At 52.1% G+C, this 12,289-nt stretch overlaps 1 protein-coding gene across 3 annotated transcripts in view; it reads left to right on the top strand.

The window, feature by feature from the left end:
• SLCO2A1 (solute carrier organic anion transporter family member 2A1) overlaps nt 1–11,767 on the top strand; it is a 57,968-nt gene extending 46,201 nt beyond the window's left edge. For 2 of the 3 annotated variants that reach the window (XM_075003768.1, XM_075003769.1), the window contains 5 exons: nt 1,312–1,471; nt 5,963–6,132; nt 8,415–8,479; nt 9,973–10,093; nt 10,874–11,767. In XM_075003768.1, the coding sequence (XP_074859869.1) occupies nt 1,312–1,471; nt 5,963–6,132; nt 8,415–8,479; nt 9,973–10,093; nt 10,874–10,994 (637 nt within the window). In that variant the 3' untranslated portion in view covers nt 10,995–11,767. Of the gene's footprint in view, nt 1–1,311; nt 1,560–5,962; nt 6,133–8,414; nt 8,480–9,972; nt 10,094–10,873 lie in introns of those variants that run through there. The other variant, XM_075003770.1, reaches the window with a different exon arrangement.
• The last annotated feature ends 522 nt before the right edge of the window (nt 11,768–12,289 follow it).

The raw sequence follows: 12,289 nt of genomic DNA, 5'->3' as shown, positions 1-12,289 counted from the left end.
CCTCACCACTTCAGAGGATAAGCCTGGGTCCTGCGACACGGGCCTCTTCCCCGGGGCTGGGGAGGAGCTCTCTGGCGGGGCAGGTTGAGCGGGGGCAGACCGAAGAAGTGCTCCCCTGATTTCTCCCTTCAAAGGCAGAATGTTGGGGGAGAGGGTCCTGAGAGCCCCCTCCAGCACCTCGGTGCTCTTTCCCATGGGGTCTGCTTTCCTCAGGTGAAAGGACTGCAGAGTGTGCCAGAGGGGAGGTCCCCCTCGGCAGGGGGCCGGAGGCCACGGCTGGCTCAGCTCGTGACAAGCCGTTTGGAAGGCCCCAGTCACGGCAGCTTTGTGGCCATGTTTGGAAGCGGGAGTGTGGGGGGACTGAGCTCCATTCAGCTGGAGCCAGGCTGGCTGTTGGCTTCAGGAGCTCAGGCCATCCACCTCTGTCCCGCGAAGAATTCCTCCCAGCCTACGGCTCAACACTGTGTGCTAATGAGGGTGGTAGCCAGGGCTCCCTCCGACTCTTTCCATCTGGGGCAGAATAAATTTTATGCGCACTGAGCCATGTGTTGATGTGCACCACCAGTAGAAATATGCTAACCGCTGGCTCTGGGTGCTCTGGCAGTCAGCTGGGCAGCACCTGAAACTCTCGGGCGACAACCCAAGTGCTCAGCTCTCAGAGCGCTGGTGGCAGCCTTCCGGGCACTGTTCTGACCAAGCAGGTTGGGTACTCCCTTGGGGCTGGTTGTACCTACTGGGGTCTTCGAGCACGTCACTGCTGTGGGTCCAGGCCACTCGCTTGCTTTTGCAGGCTTCCAGGCATTTTGTAGATGCTGCACGGAGCTATGGGTCAGGGTGTGAGCCCTGAAGCTGTATCACTGCGCCACTGCAGTGCTGAGGAACGGAAGTCCAGGGTAACGAAGTTCAAATGCAGCCCTTGCCTCAGCGTGTGTATGTGAACCAGCCTGTGCCCAGTTTCAACACTAATTGCACTGACGTTCGCTGTGGGTGTTATGTTGGTTTCAGACAGGGGCCTTGGCCACTTACTTTTTTCTAGGTAGCAGATGATTAGTTTTCCACTGAGAAAAAGTTGTGGGAATGGTTGTTCACATGCACATGCGAGCAATTACTGCCAAGTTCCCTGTAAACTTTAGCAATACCTGCAGGGAGAGAGGAATCAGGCAGTAGGCCAGCGTAGTACATGGCAGTGACCCAACACAAACAGACTGGGAAATAGGTTAACCACACAGAGAATTTAATAGGGTGAGGCTTTTCCTCTGTCCCAGTTATTTGATTTGATTTGATTTTTTTTTTTTTTCATTTTCTTGGCAGTACATCAAGTTCCCAGGCACAAGCTAAATGCCCCACTGAATGCTTCTGCTCAGAGTACGTCTTTCACCCAGTCTGTGGAGACAACAACGTGGAGTACCTCTCCCCCTGCAAGGCTGGCTGTGTGGATTCCTCCGTTGATTCCTCCAAGCCCAGCAGTGTGGTAAGGGGCGACAGCTGGGATTCCAGGGGCTGCAGAGACGATGCACTTCCCTCCACAGTTTGCATCCCGCCCTCAGTCATGTTGACAGGTGGGATGTGAAGTGTTTTCGGACTGCTTCTAGGAGCAGGGATCGGGAGCCGTCGCTGGCCGCAATGCTCACGTTCCCAGGGTCCAATCCCAGGGTGCGTTGGGGGTGACATTGCTTTGGGCTGCCAAAGAGTCCTGACAAAGGGCACTTCTCTGAGCACAGGCCTCTCCCCAGTAGCTCCGTGCTGGGAATAAAGGGATCACGGAACTCTCGGACAGGCGTCGTCGATGTTGCCTCCAAGCCAAAGGAGAGCTTTGCTGAAGGCTTCTTCTGTCATTTGACTTCCCTCCTCTTCATGCCAAACACGGTTTGTCACTGGGTTATTGGCTCCAGGCTAACCACTGGGCAAATTCTGCCTGGCGAAGCAATACCTCTCAAAGAGGCATCATGTAGCTATTAAAAATTCCTGAAGTTCTAATTGCAGCAGTGCAAAATGAGGGCATTTCCAATGTCCCGACAGCCAAACAGTCTTAATCCCTTTAGTTCCTCCTTGCACGTTCCATTTATTGCCCTTCTTTCAAGATTTCTCAGTGTTCTTCTTGAGATGGGGTGACCAGAGCTGGATTAACTATTCAAGATGTAGATGCACCATGACTTTATATGGAGGCATTATGATCATTTCTGTCTTATTATCTAGCACTTTCTTAATAATTTCTAACATAGTATAAGAGTTTTTGATCACTGAAACACATTGAGTGGAAGTTTGCAGGGTACTATCCACAATGACTCAAATCTCTTTCTTGGGCGGTTAAAAGCTGATTTACAACCCATCATTGCATATCTATAGACCAGCAGCTTTGCCCAGCATTGCTCAGGTCCTTAATTCATCCCTTTTTAAATAAAAGGAAAATGTACATGCTTGATTTCAATGGCTGTATGTATGTTTCAGCGCAGTGTTTATGTTGATGACGTTAACTTTTATTTTATTTTGGAGCTCTTTTAAAAAAGGGATTGTTAATATTTTACCTGTACAGTAAACCCTCAAAATGTTCAATTTTGAGTTGTGCATTAATACAAATTAAGAACAACTCAAAATCCCGCTTCTCCCCGGCCCTGGCTCAATGCCCTCCCCGTCCACATGGTCCTGGTTCACCCCCACCCTGCGTGGCTCCAGCTCAACCCCCCGCCCCGCAAGGGTGCATGGCCCCAGCTCAACTCCCCCTTCCGCCTCCCTCAGCAGCCCTAACCCACCCCAGGCTTAACCTCCCTGCCCCCTCCCACAGCCCCAACCCACTGCCAGGCTTAACCCTCCCCACTGCCCCACCACCCAACCCCAGGACTTACCTTTCAGAAGGAGCCCCAGCTGCGGAGTATGCGTTCCACAGGGGGAAAATAACTGCACCTGACTTACGCAAAATTCAGGTTACGCAAATCCCTTCCATAACTGGAGGGGCTCCTGTAACTGAGTTTCAGTCACTTTTTTTCAGTAGGTTTTTTTTTTTTTTCCTTCATCCTGTTAAGTGTCTATCATTTGCTATATTTTAACAAAATGACTATAGTCAGTGTGGTTTGCAATAACCTTTTCTTCTAGTGTTCAAATCTTAAGAATTGATTTAGCTTTCCCAAAATACAGCACTACTCCAAATTTCTCTGCTTTATCTCTTTTCCATAAGGTTTATTGAGCAGCAATCCTATTCCAGGTTCATCCTATTTTTCAGGCTTATGTTGGTTCAGTCTCTTTCAACATTCGCTCCATTATGCCAGCTTTGAGGGCTGTACTTGACTTGGTGATTCTGTCTCTTCTGAGTGGTTGGATGAGAAGGAATCCCATTGTTGTGGCACAACCCAGCCCATGCTTTGCTTTAAGTTATGATAAGAGGAAGCTGTCTGCCAAATTTGGTGGTCCTAGCTCCATTTAGGAGGAGTTCTTGAACAAACATACAGAGAAGTTGTCCAAAATATGGTGTAGCTAGTTCGGACTGTTTTCCAATATGCACAGCACTTTGCACTTAGCAATGTAGAATTTCAGCTGACATTTTGTTGCCCATTCATCCAGTTTAGTGGGATCCCTTTGCAGCTCTTCAAAGGCTGCTTTGGACTTGAACAATTTTGTATCATTTGCAAACTTTGCCACTTCGCAGTGCGCCCCTCCTTCTCCAGATCCTTACAGAATATGTTGAACAACACAGGTCCCTGGGGCACCCTGCTGTTCACATCTCTCCATTGTGAAAACTGACCATTAGTTCCTACCCTTTGCCTCTTTATCTTTCAGCCGTTAGTGATCCGGGAGAGGACTTCCCTCTTATCTCATGGCTGCTTTTGTTTCCTTGTGGGCCTTTGGTGAGAGACCTTATCAAAGGCTTTCTGAACATCCAAGTGCACTGTATTGACTGAATCGCCCTCTGCACATGCTTGTTGATTCCCTCGAAGAACTCTAATAGACTGGGGAGATTCGTGAATGGTTAGTTTGTCAGTCTGGTCTTTAAAACGTCTTCCATTGAGGCATCACTCTGGGATCTGCTTTCGATCTGTTGCCCACAAAGAATAGCACTGTTGTGGGAATCTCCCTCCCATCCTCTGTGGTGAAGACTAATGCAAAGAATTTATTTAGTATCTCAGCAATGACTTTGTCTTCCTTGAGTGCTCATTTAGCACCATGATCGTCCAGTGACCCCATTGGTTGTTTGGCCAGCTTCCTGGCTGGGAGGTTCTTACGTTTTTTGCTGCTGTTAGTTTTTGTGTCTTTAGCAAGCTGCTTCTAAAATCCTTTCTTAGCCTGCCTTGATATACCATTACCTGTTATGTGCCAGTGTGTGCTCCTTGCTATTGTCCTCGTTAGGGTTTGACTTCCAAAGTATAAAGGGAACTTTTTTGCCTGTAATGCTCTGCTACCAGATCCTGTGCTCTACTTAGGACTGAATGAGGAATTCTCTCCCCAGTGGTTTCCAGGGCTAGCTGTTCCAAGAAGCAGCTGTTCCTGGTGTCTAGGAAAGTCGCACCCTGCAGCTGTTCATCCAGTCACTCAGACAGTAGTTCAAATGACCCGTTATTTTTATGCTTCGGGGTTTTGCAGTTTCACTAGGGCTGCCTGAGTGTTTCACTGTCACTGTGACCACCTGGCGAGCGGGTGGTGATTATGAAAGTATCACATTTCTCTCCCTTGCGAGACTAGAGTTCTGTGGGAGCCATTTCAGACTGGCCCTCCCCAACCAGCATGACCTGCTCGGTCATTCCTGTATATTTATACCCTCAGATTTTGGTGTCCCATTCACTATCCTCATTTCCCCCGAGACTCCAGGGTTCCTAGCACAGCAATAACCTTATTTAATGCCAGGCAGGCTAATTCCCCCAGCTTAAGAGTGAGACTCCTCACCTCTGCATGTAAGTACTTGTCTGGTTTATCAAGAGTCAGCTGATTTAGTGTTGAAATGGATTCTTTTTATAGCTGACTAGTCTGGTTCAGTTTTGTTTCAGGATGAGCCTGCAGAGGAAGGATCTTCTTCTTCTATAGGCTCCTCCTTCCTAAAATATTCCCACAGTTCCTAATAAACCCAAATTCTTCCTCCCTATACCATTGCCTCAGCCATGCATTTAAACTTTGCACTTTGGCCTGTTTTACTAACTCTGCAAGTGGAACTGGGGAGGCTACCAGAGAGGCCTTGCACATTAATCTCTTACCTGGCCACCCAAATTTGGCCACTAGGTCCTCTGTCCTGCCTTCCCCAAAGTCATTGGTACCTACATGTACCACACCCACTGGCTCCTCCCCAGGGCTCCTGGTGAGGCTGTCCGGATGTTTCCTGAGAACCCTGACTTTCACACGCGGTAGGCAGTTCAGTGCGCCATTCTCCTGGTCATCACAAACCAAATGTCTGTCTGTGTCTCTAAGAAGTGCCTCCCCTACTGTTTCTCTTTTTGTCCTGTTTCTTCCTAATAACTGGGATCCCTGCCCTGGAGTGATCCTGTCGGCGCGAGAGCCAGCTCGCTTTTAGTTCATCTGGTAGCACACATGGCGTTAGCCCCTGAAGTCGCAGGTTCATTCCCTCCTGCTGGTGGGGTACATGGCCTTACACCTGAGTGCTCTGCCCACATGGCAGGTAATGGGAGATATTGCTGGGTGGCCCCTCTCCTGGTACTGGCTACCTGCATTTTTGTACTCCTCTGTTTTTTATGAAACCTTCATTTTTGCGGGTGTTTGGGTTTCAGGAGGACTTTTAGCAACTTTGTGCAATCTCTGTCTTCAGCTTCCTCCTGAGCAAGCATCACGAATGAGCACTGAATCGTGGCTTCACAATATTATGTTTTTAATATTGGCCACAGGAGCGCCTACTAACTCAGCCAGTGCCATTCCTCCATGCACAGCTGGTGGGAGAAGAGAACTGGGAGAGGTAGAGCCCTGAAATCTCTGCTGCAGATGTCCTAGTCTCCAGAGTGTTTTACTGTCTTTGCTCTGCCCTAAACAGATCTACCTGAACTGCTCCTGCATCCACACCAAGAATGGCCAGTCCTCAGCAAGGACAGGGTCATGTCCCGTCAGCTGTTCCCATCTACTCCTTCCAACCATATTCCTCATCTCCTTTGCTGCCCTGATTGCCTGCCTGTCGCACAATCCCCTCTACATGATGGTATTGCGGTAAGCCACAAAACTCCGTTTCATGGAACTGCATAGGTAGTAGCATGTGCAAAGCTCTGGAAAATCTCCTGCCCAGCTACAACCAGGTCTTCTCCTTGGCCTGCTGGCTGCCTCCTTCCTGACTGCCTGTGGTGACTTGCCTCTGCTTGTCCACGTGGTCTGACTCTGGCACCCTACGTGGCCTTCTGACTTGGCTGGAGGAGGGCAGCTGGGGAACTTCCTCTGATGTGGTCTGCTAGGGTGGGAGTGGGGGAGACCATTCCAGCTGGCGGACTAGTGTCTGCGTGTGGGGAGGCCGTGAAAGAATTGGTTTGGAGGTGGCTGCGTAAGTCATGCAGCCTAGGTCTGTCGCTGGCAAGAGCAGCTAGGAGACTGGGCTGGGTTTGGTGCGCTGCCTTTGAGCGGAAGGCCAGCAAGCTGAGTGGCCCAGCTCCACTGAGGTCAATATCTGAGCTAAGGGATATCAGTGGAGCTATACGGATTCATGGCAGTTGAGGATCTGGCCCTGTAACTTCTTAGTGTCACTGTCAGAGGTGAATTAAGAGTAAACCCAGCCCAGATCTACCAGCTTTTTGGACCCCCTTAGAACAGTGAGCTCCCCAAGAGCCTCTTCCTCCTGGCTGAAAGCAGCAGCCGTGGCCACTTTCTCATGCCTCTGCCCTTCCGTGCCCTCCCAACGTCCCTTTCTCTCCAGACCAGAAGCCACCTCTCTCCTCCTGTCCTGGCCAGAGAGCTGGGGTCCCAAAGAACCACATCCTTCATATGCTCGAGGAAGGGGTAGAACAGCTGCCTGGCCCTGCTCGAACCTGCTTGTTAGGGGTCAGAACAGACCACATTATTAGGCCAAATCCAGATGCTAGGCAAGGGATGGCATAAGTTACGTGGCACTGAGTGGATGCAGCCATAAAATCAACTCCAATGTTGTGGAGCGCCTCTCCCTCTGAGCCTTCATCCCCCCTGCAGGCTGCCTTTCCTGTTATGTCCCCTTCTGACTGGCAGTGCCTCGGTTCCCTGCCCCTGACTCAACAATGGGACAGACCTCCCTGGCCAGCCAGCTGAGCAGCATTTGGTCTTGACAACAGGTTTCTAACAAGGAAAACGCCTTCTTTCTAAACTGAGCTTTGCATGCACATTGGCTTTCTGACCATGTTCTCCGAGTGCACTGAAAAACAAACTGCCAAATTTTTCAGTTTTTTTTTCAAGCCGGGGGACATTTGTGTGGGGCAAGGGTTTGAACACCAGAATCCCATCAGTTTCCAAGAACCAAGTCTGGGGTTTCCCTAGAACAGGTGTCAGCAACCAAAATAGCAGGAGGAGACAGTTTTTTCAAATTTGCTTTTAAAAAAAAAAAAAAAAAACTCATTAATTCAAGAACCACAAAGCATGTAACTAAAAGCTGGTCCTTAATAAATAACATCAAACTGGACTTTTTATAACCATTTAATTTCAGTTTTCTTCCTGAAAACACACGTTGCCCTTCACAGCAGGAATGCTGCAACTGTCCTTTTCAAAATCAAGACTTTATTAGCAACACAATCAAAACGCATCTACAGTGTCATATCCCACAATGCACTGCGCATATGAAAGGGACTGTTATCCAGTGTTTCGTGATCGACATATCGTTTGCAAGTTGTTCACTGCTGGGCTCTTAGACATTCACTGTTTATCAGAAATAACCAGGAGAGTGGTCCAGTCACCTACTGTAGCAGACGTGTTGTCTGTCAGCTAATGCTGGTTGATATTTGTCAATCTTGATCACAAAACTAATCCTGTCTTCATGTTGGAAGTCCTGTGAAAGGCAGCAAATTGGAAAGTTTCCAGGCAAAGTGTACTCATGGCCAGTTCATTCCCATTTGTTCTTGTGCCAGCCTTGTTAGCGTAACTAGTCCCCCTGCCCCGCCCCACCTGACACGTGCCTAGACAGCAATCAGACCCTGCTCTCAGCCCTTCGCTTTCAGTGCTTCACTGAAAAAATTCTGCCAGACACTTTGGGGGAAATTTCTCCCTTTCTTTTAAAAATGTTCACGGGAAATACTTACCACCTCTCAGCCAGCTCCAGTCACCATCAGCTGTCCCCTCAGAAATTGCTCAAACCTCCCTTGCCCCAACCCTGCTTTCACGTCAGGAGAAACCTGTCTTGGCTGTATCATAAGCCCGGCACGTCTCAGGAGAACGCGATGGGCCCCAAGCCACTGGCGGGCAGATTCCAACCTGGTCATATCTGCTGTACAGCAAAAATGAATCGCTTTTGGATCTGATCTTCTCTGACTTCTTCCCGACAGGGTGGTGAACCAGGATGAAAAGTCTTTTGCTATTGGAGTCCAGTTCTTACTGATGAGACTGTTAGGTGAGTCTGTCTGACTCAAGCTCCTGTTACAAGTCACAAACTGCGAGGCAAGGCGTGTGCGAGCCATAGAATGTCCTAGCGCAGGACCAGGCTGGAGACCAGAGAGAAGCCTCCCATTAGCCCTTCCCAGTTTTGGAATGTGTTTTTCTTTTGGCTGTCTGAGCGCTTCATTGCAGCAAGCCAGGCTCTGAAGCTAGCCCTGCTAGCCTGCCCTTTGCTGGTGTCTGTGTGGCTGTGCAGGAGTAGACCACCACACATTGGGGAACGTATAACACAGGAAGCTGGGTGACGGGGGGGTGCTCGGGGATAGTTAGTGAGCAGCCGGTGAGTAGGAGGCAGATTTACTGCCTAGGAACTGAATGTCTGGATAGACAAGCCCTATCTTGCCTTTCCGTCACTCTCGTTTAGCTCTTTGCCCATATGAAGCAGGAGCCTTTTTATGCTCATTCCAAGGAGGTGGAGGGTTCTGAGTGGTGGAAGGCTATTGACGCGCCCCTGATGGTTTCTGCCAAACCCTTCATCAGACCCCCCTGAGATGGCTTTTCGCTCCAGGAAGATTGGCGTTTGTGCCAGTTTCACAATCTCCACCTTGTCAAGGACATAGAAGCAGGCGAGACGCTGGGCTGATGTCCTGGTGACTTTGGAAGCTAAAGTCCCCTCACCCCTTGGAGCACACGGTTGAGGCGGGTGTAAACCGGCCGGGCTCTGCAGTTTAGATCAGCTGAGGATCTGGCCTGTGACAGTGACTCTCATAGAAAGGTGCAGCTGCTCTCATGCAGGCAGGAAAGCAATGCGGAGCCTGCGTCTCACTTACGCTGACCCTGCTTTACACGGCGGTGGGGGCTGGATCTGTAGCAGGGGGTAAGCATCAGACTTCACCTGCCTGCAGCAGACAACCTCTCCCCCCAGCGCCACGAGGCTGTAGCTGACGCCTATTCCAAGGCCCCGCTAGTGGTGGGAAGTCGGCAGTCATGGAGGGAAGGCTGGGGGGATGGAGGGCCCATTACGATGGCGGGTTAAAGTGAAGAGGAAGGTTTCGAGCTCAGCTCTGAGGAGAGGCAGGCTGGGCCTGGTTCCGGTGGTGTCCTGGGAGGTGCAGTTGTACACTTGTAGTGTGACCTGGCATGCACAGGGCGCTGTCCTGCTTGCATGTTCAAGGGCTGGGCATCCCGTGGGCATGGCCAGTCCCGGGACACGCAGGGCACAGCTTGTGCCCAGCCACAGCGTGCCGCTGACGTGTGCCAGCCCACAGGCAGCACCGCGGTGTGTGGGTGAGGTGTCCAACGGCTGGGTTGGCTTAGAGCGCAACCGGAGCACCAGGCCCAAGGTGCAGTGAATCAGGCTGGCCCCAGGGGAGCAGGAAGCCAGGCTGGGGCTGAGGGCTGGCTGGAATCACCCTGTGTGTGAACAGGAGAGGGGATGTGAAAAGGCAGCTGTGCCTGTACTGCAGGGTGAGGAGTGCTCAAGTACCCAGCCCTCCTGCTTTCTTCCAGCCTGGCTGCCGGCTCCTGCTCTCTTTGGTGTCCTCATCGACTCCGCCTGCCTCCACCGGAGCAAGCGATGCAGCAAGCAAGAGTTCTGTGCTTACTACGACAACGACTTCCTTCGCAGCAGGTAGCCAGAGCCAGGTGCTACCACTGCCCTCCGGAGCATCTGCCAACCAAGCGGTGGTGCAAGGGAAGGTGTTCCTCAGGGAGGTTGCTCCCCTTTCCAGGGGGGAGGAGGAAGAGGAGGTTGGGAGGTGATCTAGAGCTCGGCTGCACGTGTGAGACTGGCCAGGGCTCAGGGGCGAGGGAGAGAGCTTAGAGGCAGGCTTGGTGTGAACACCCCCCCTCCGCCCCCGTGCCTAGTGGGGTTAAGCAGCATAGAGCTGATCCTCCCTCGCTGGGTCGCTCAGCATGAGGCCAGGGCCCCTCTCCGGCTGTGTTTTCGCTGGCAGGATTCTCTTTTGAGAGAGGTTACAGGGTAGCTCAGAGGGGGTCCCCATTAGCACGGTCCCTCTCTCACACACGGAGCACAGCTAACGCTGTGAACAGGGGGCGTGGTGTCCTGGGGAGGCTGAAAGCCTGCTACCAAGACAGGCAGAACGGTGGTCACTGCCAGCCACACACGAGACCGTTCCTGCCCTGAAGAGCTTCCAGACCAACACACACAGCAGGGCCCGGAGTCGCCCGAGGTGACGGCAGCGCCGCAGCAGAGCCAGGGTGCCAGCAGCCTAGCCCTGGCACCGCGTTGCCTCTCCGAGGCCACCTTGCAGACCCCGCCCCCCGAGGTTCGGCAGAGCGCTGGAGCAACAGGGCCGCCCCACCAAGCACAGAGACCGGCCCTGTCAGATTGCAGCTGGTTCCTGGCAATTCCACACTGCTCTTTGTTCCCGTGTCTTTCTCTTGCCAGATACATCGGCCTCCAGGTGGGATACAAGCTCCTTGGCGTTCTGCTGCTCATTGCCATTGGCTGGCGGGTGAAGAAAAACAAGGAATACAATGTGCAGAAGAAGGCAGCTGGTCTGGTCTAGCCATGCCCAGCAACCTGGCCCCTGAGCGCGCCCTTCTGAGCCTGTCCGTAGTTACTGCCCATACTTAGTCTTTTCTTCACGTGCTGGAAGAAACCAGCACCGTCTTCGCAGCTGAGCTCCACTACGCACATTGCTCTGTAACCCGGCTCTGCAGACCAGGGCCAGCCGGCTTTGCACTTTGGAGGAGGGGCATGGTGGTTTCTGGGGCCAACCACTCACCAGCGCCGCTGGGGGCTGGGAGTTCCCAGGACACGTGAGAAGGAGGAGCCCGTGAAGAGGCCTCCCTGGGATCTGACAGCAAGGAGTTCTCCCCAGGGCAGCACCCATCCCAGAAGGAAGGGGAGCTGCTCTTCGCTCTCCAGAGGAGGGGTCTGGCCTGTGGGGAAGAGCACCGGGAGCACCGAGCCTCTTGGAAGACTTTGAGCATGCAGGGAAAAATTCCACTTGGGGTAAAGCTGTTACAGCTGCTAAAGCAATGCAAAAGAGGCTGAGGGAGGGGGCCCAGGCCCACTGCCTCACAAATCCCCGTCCACCCCCCATGTCCGTGAAGGAACTTACTTCAGTCCCACGTGTTCCGTCCCGTGCCATGTGCCATGCTCGGCCGGCGGGGGGGACCGCGCATGGCAATAGCCTCGAAGGAACGTGTCGGCTCTGCTCAGACATCTCTGCTCACCCCGGCGTGGACACAAGTTGGAGAACTGTATGAAGTTACTGCCAGTAGTTTATTGGGCGACATTGTCACAGTTTTTTGTAAATAAAAGCCATGTTTATTACGCGTGGGTGGGAGATTGTCACTCCCTGCCCGGGGCTCTGCTTGTGCTATGGGGGCAAAGACCTGAGGAGAGGCCGAGCAGCACAGATCACTGACAGCAGTAGCCCTACTGCATAATGAATCACGCGTACTGAATGTCACAGCCGTGTTGACTGCAGCAGCGTGTTGCGTGTTCAGGAACACTTAGGGAAGGCTCTTGTAGGCCAGGGTCAAGCCCCTGTTGCAAGTCATATTTAGCCTAGGATGGAGCTTCCGTTTAAATGCGACTAGCCCACGTTTGGTTCTTGGCTGCGTCCCCCTTTACGGTCCTGTTCTCCAGCATGTTAAAGCACCTTTACAAGGTGCAGCAGGCCAGGCCCGAGCAAACTCAAAGCAGCCAGCCCCCTGCTCAAATCAGGGTTGGGTCACTAACTCTGCCAGCGCTCAGCTCAGCTCAGCTCAGCCCAGCCAGTTTCCTTGTGTCCCTCCGTTGGCATCTTTGTCCTGCATTCCGGCTCATCCTCGAATGTTAGAAGGGCCACGT

The sequence above is a fragment of the Carettochelys insculpta genome, chromosome 10 (assembly GCF_033958435.1).
Source record: "Carettochelys insculpta isolate YL-2023 chromosome 10, ASM3395843v1, whole genome shotgun sequence".
NCBI lineage: Eukaryota > Metazoa > Chordata > Testudines > Carettochelyidae > Carettochelys > Carettochelys insculpta.
Note: the sequence above shows the minus strand (reverse complement) of the source record. Positions and strands in the feature narration are given on the sequence as shown.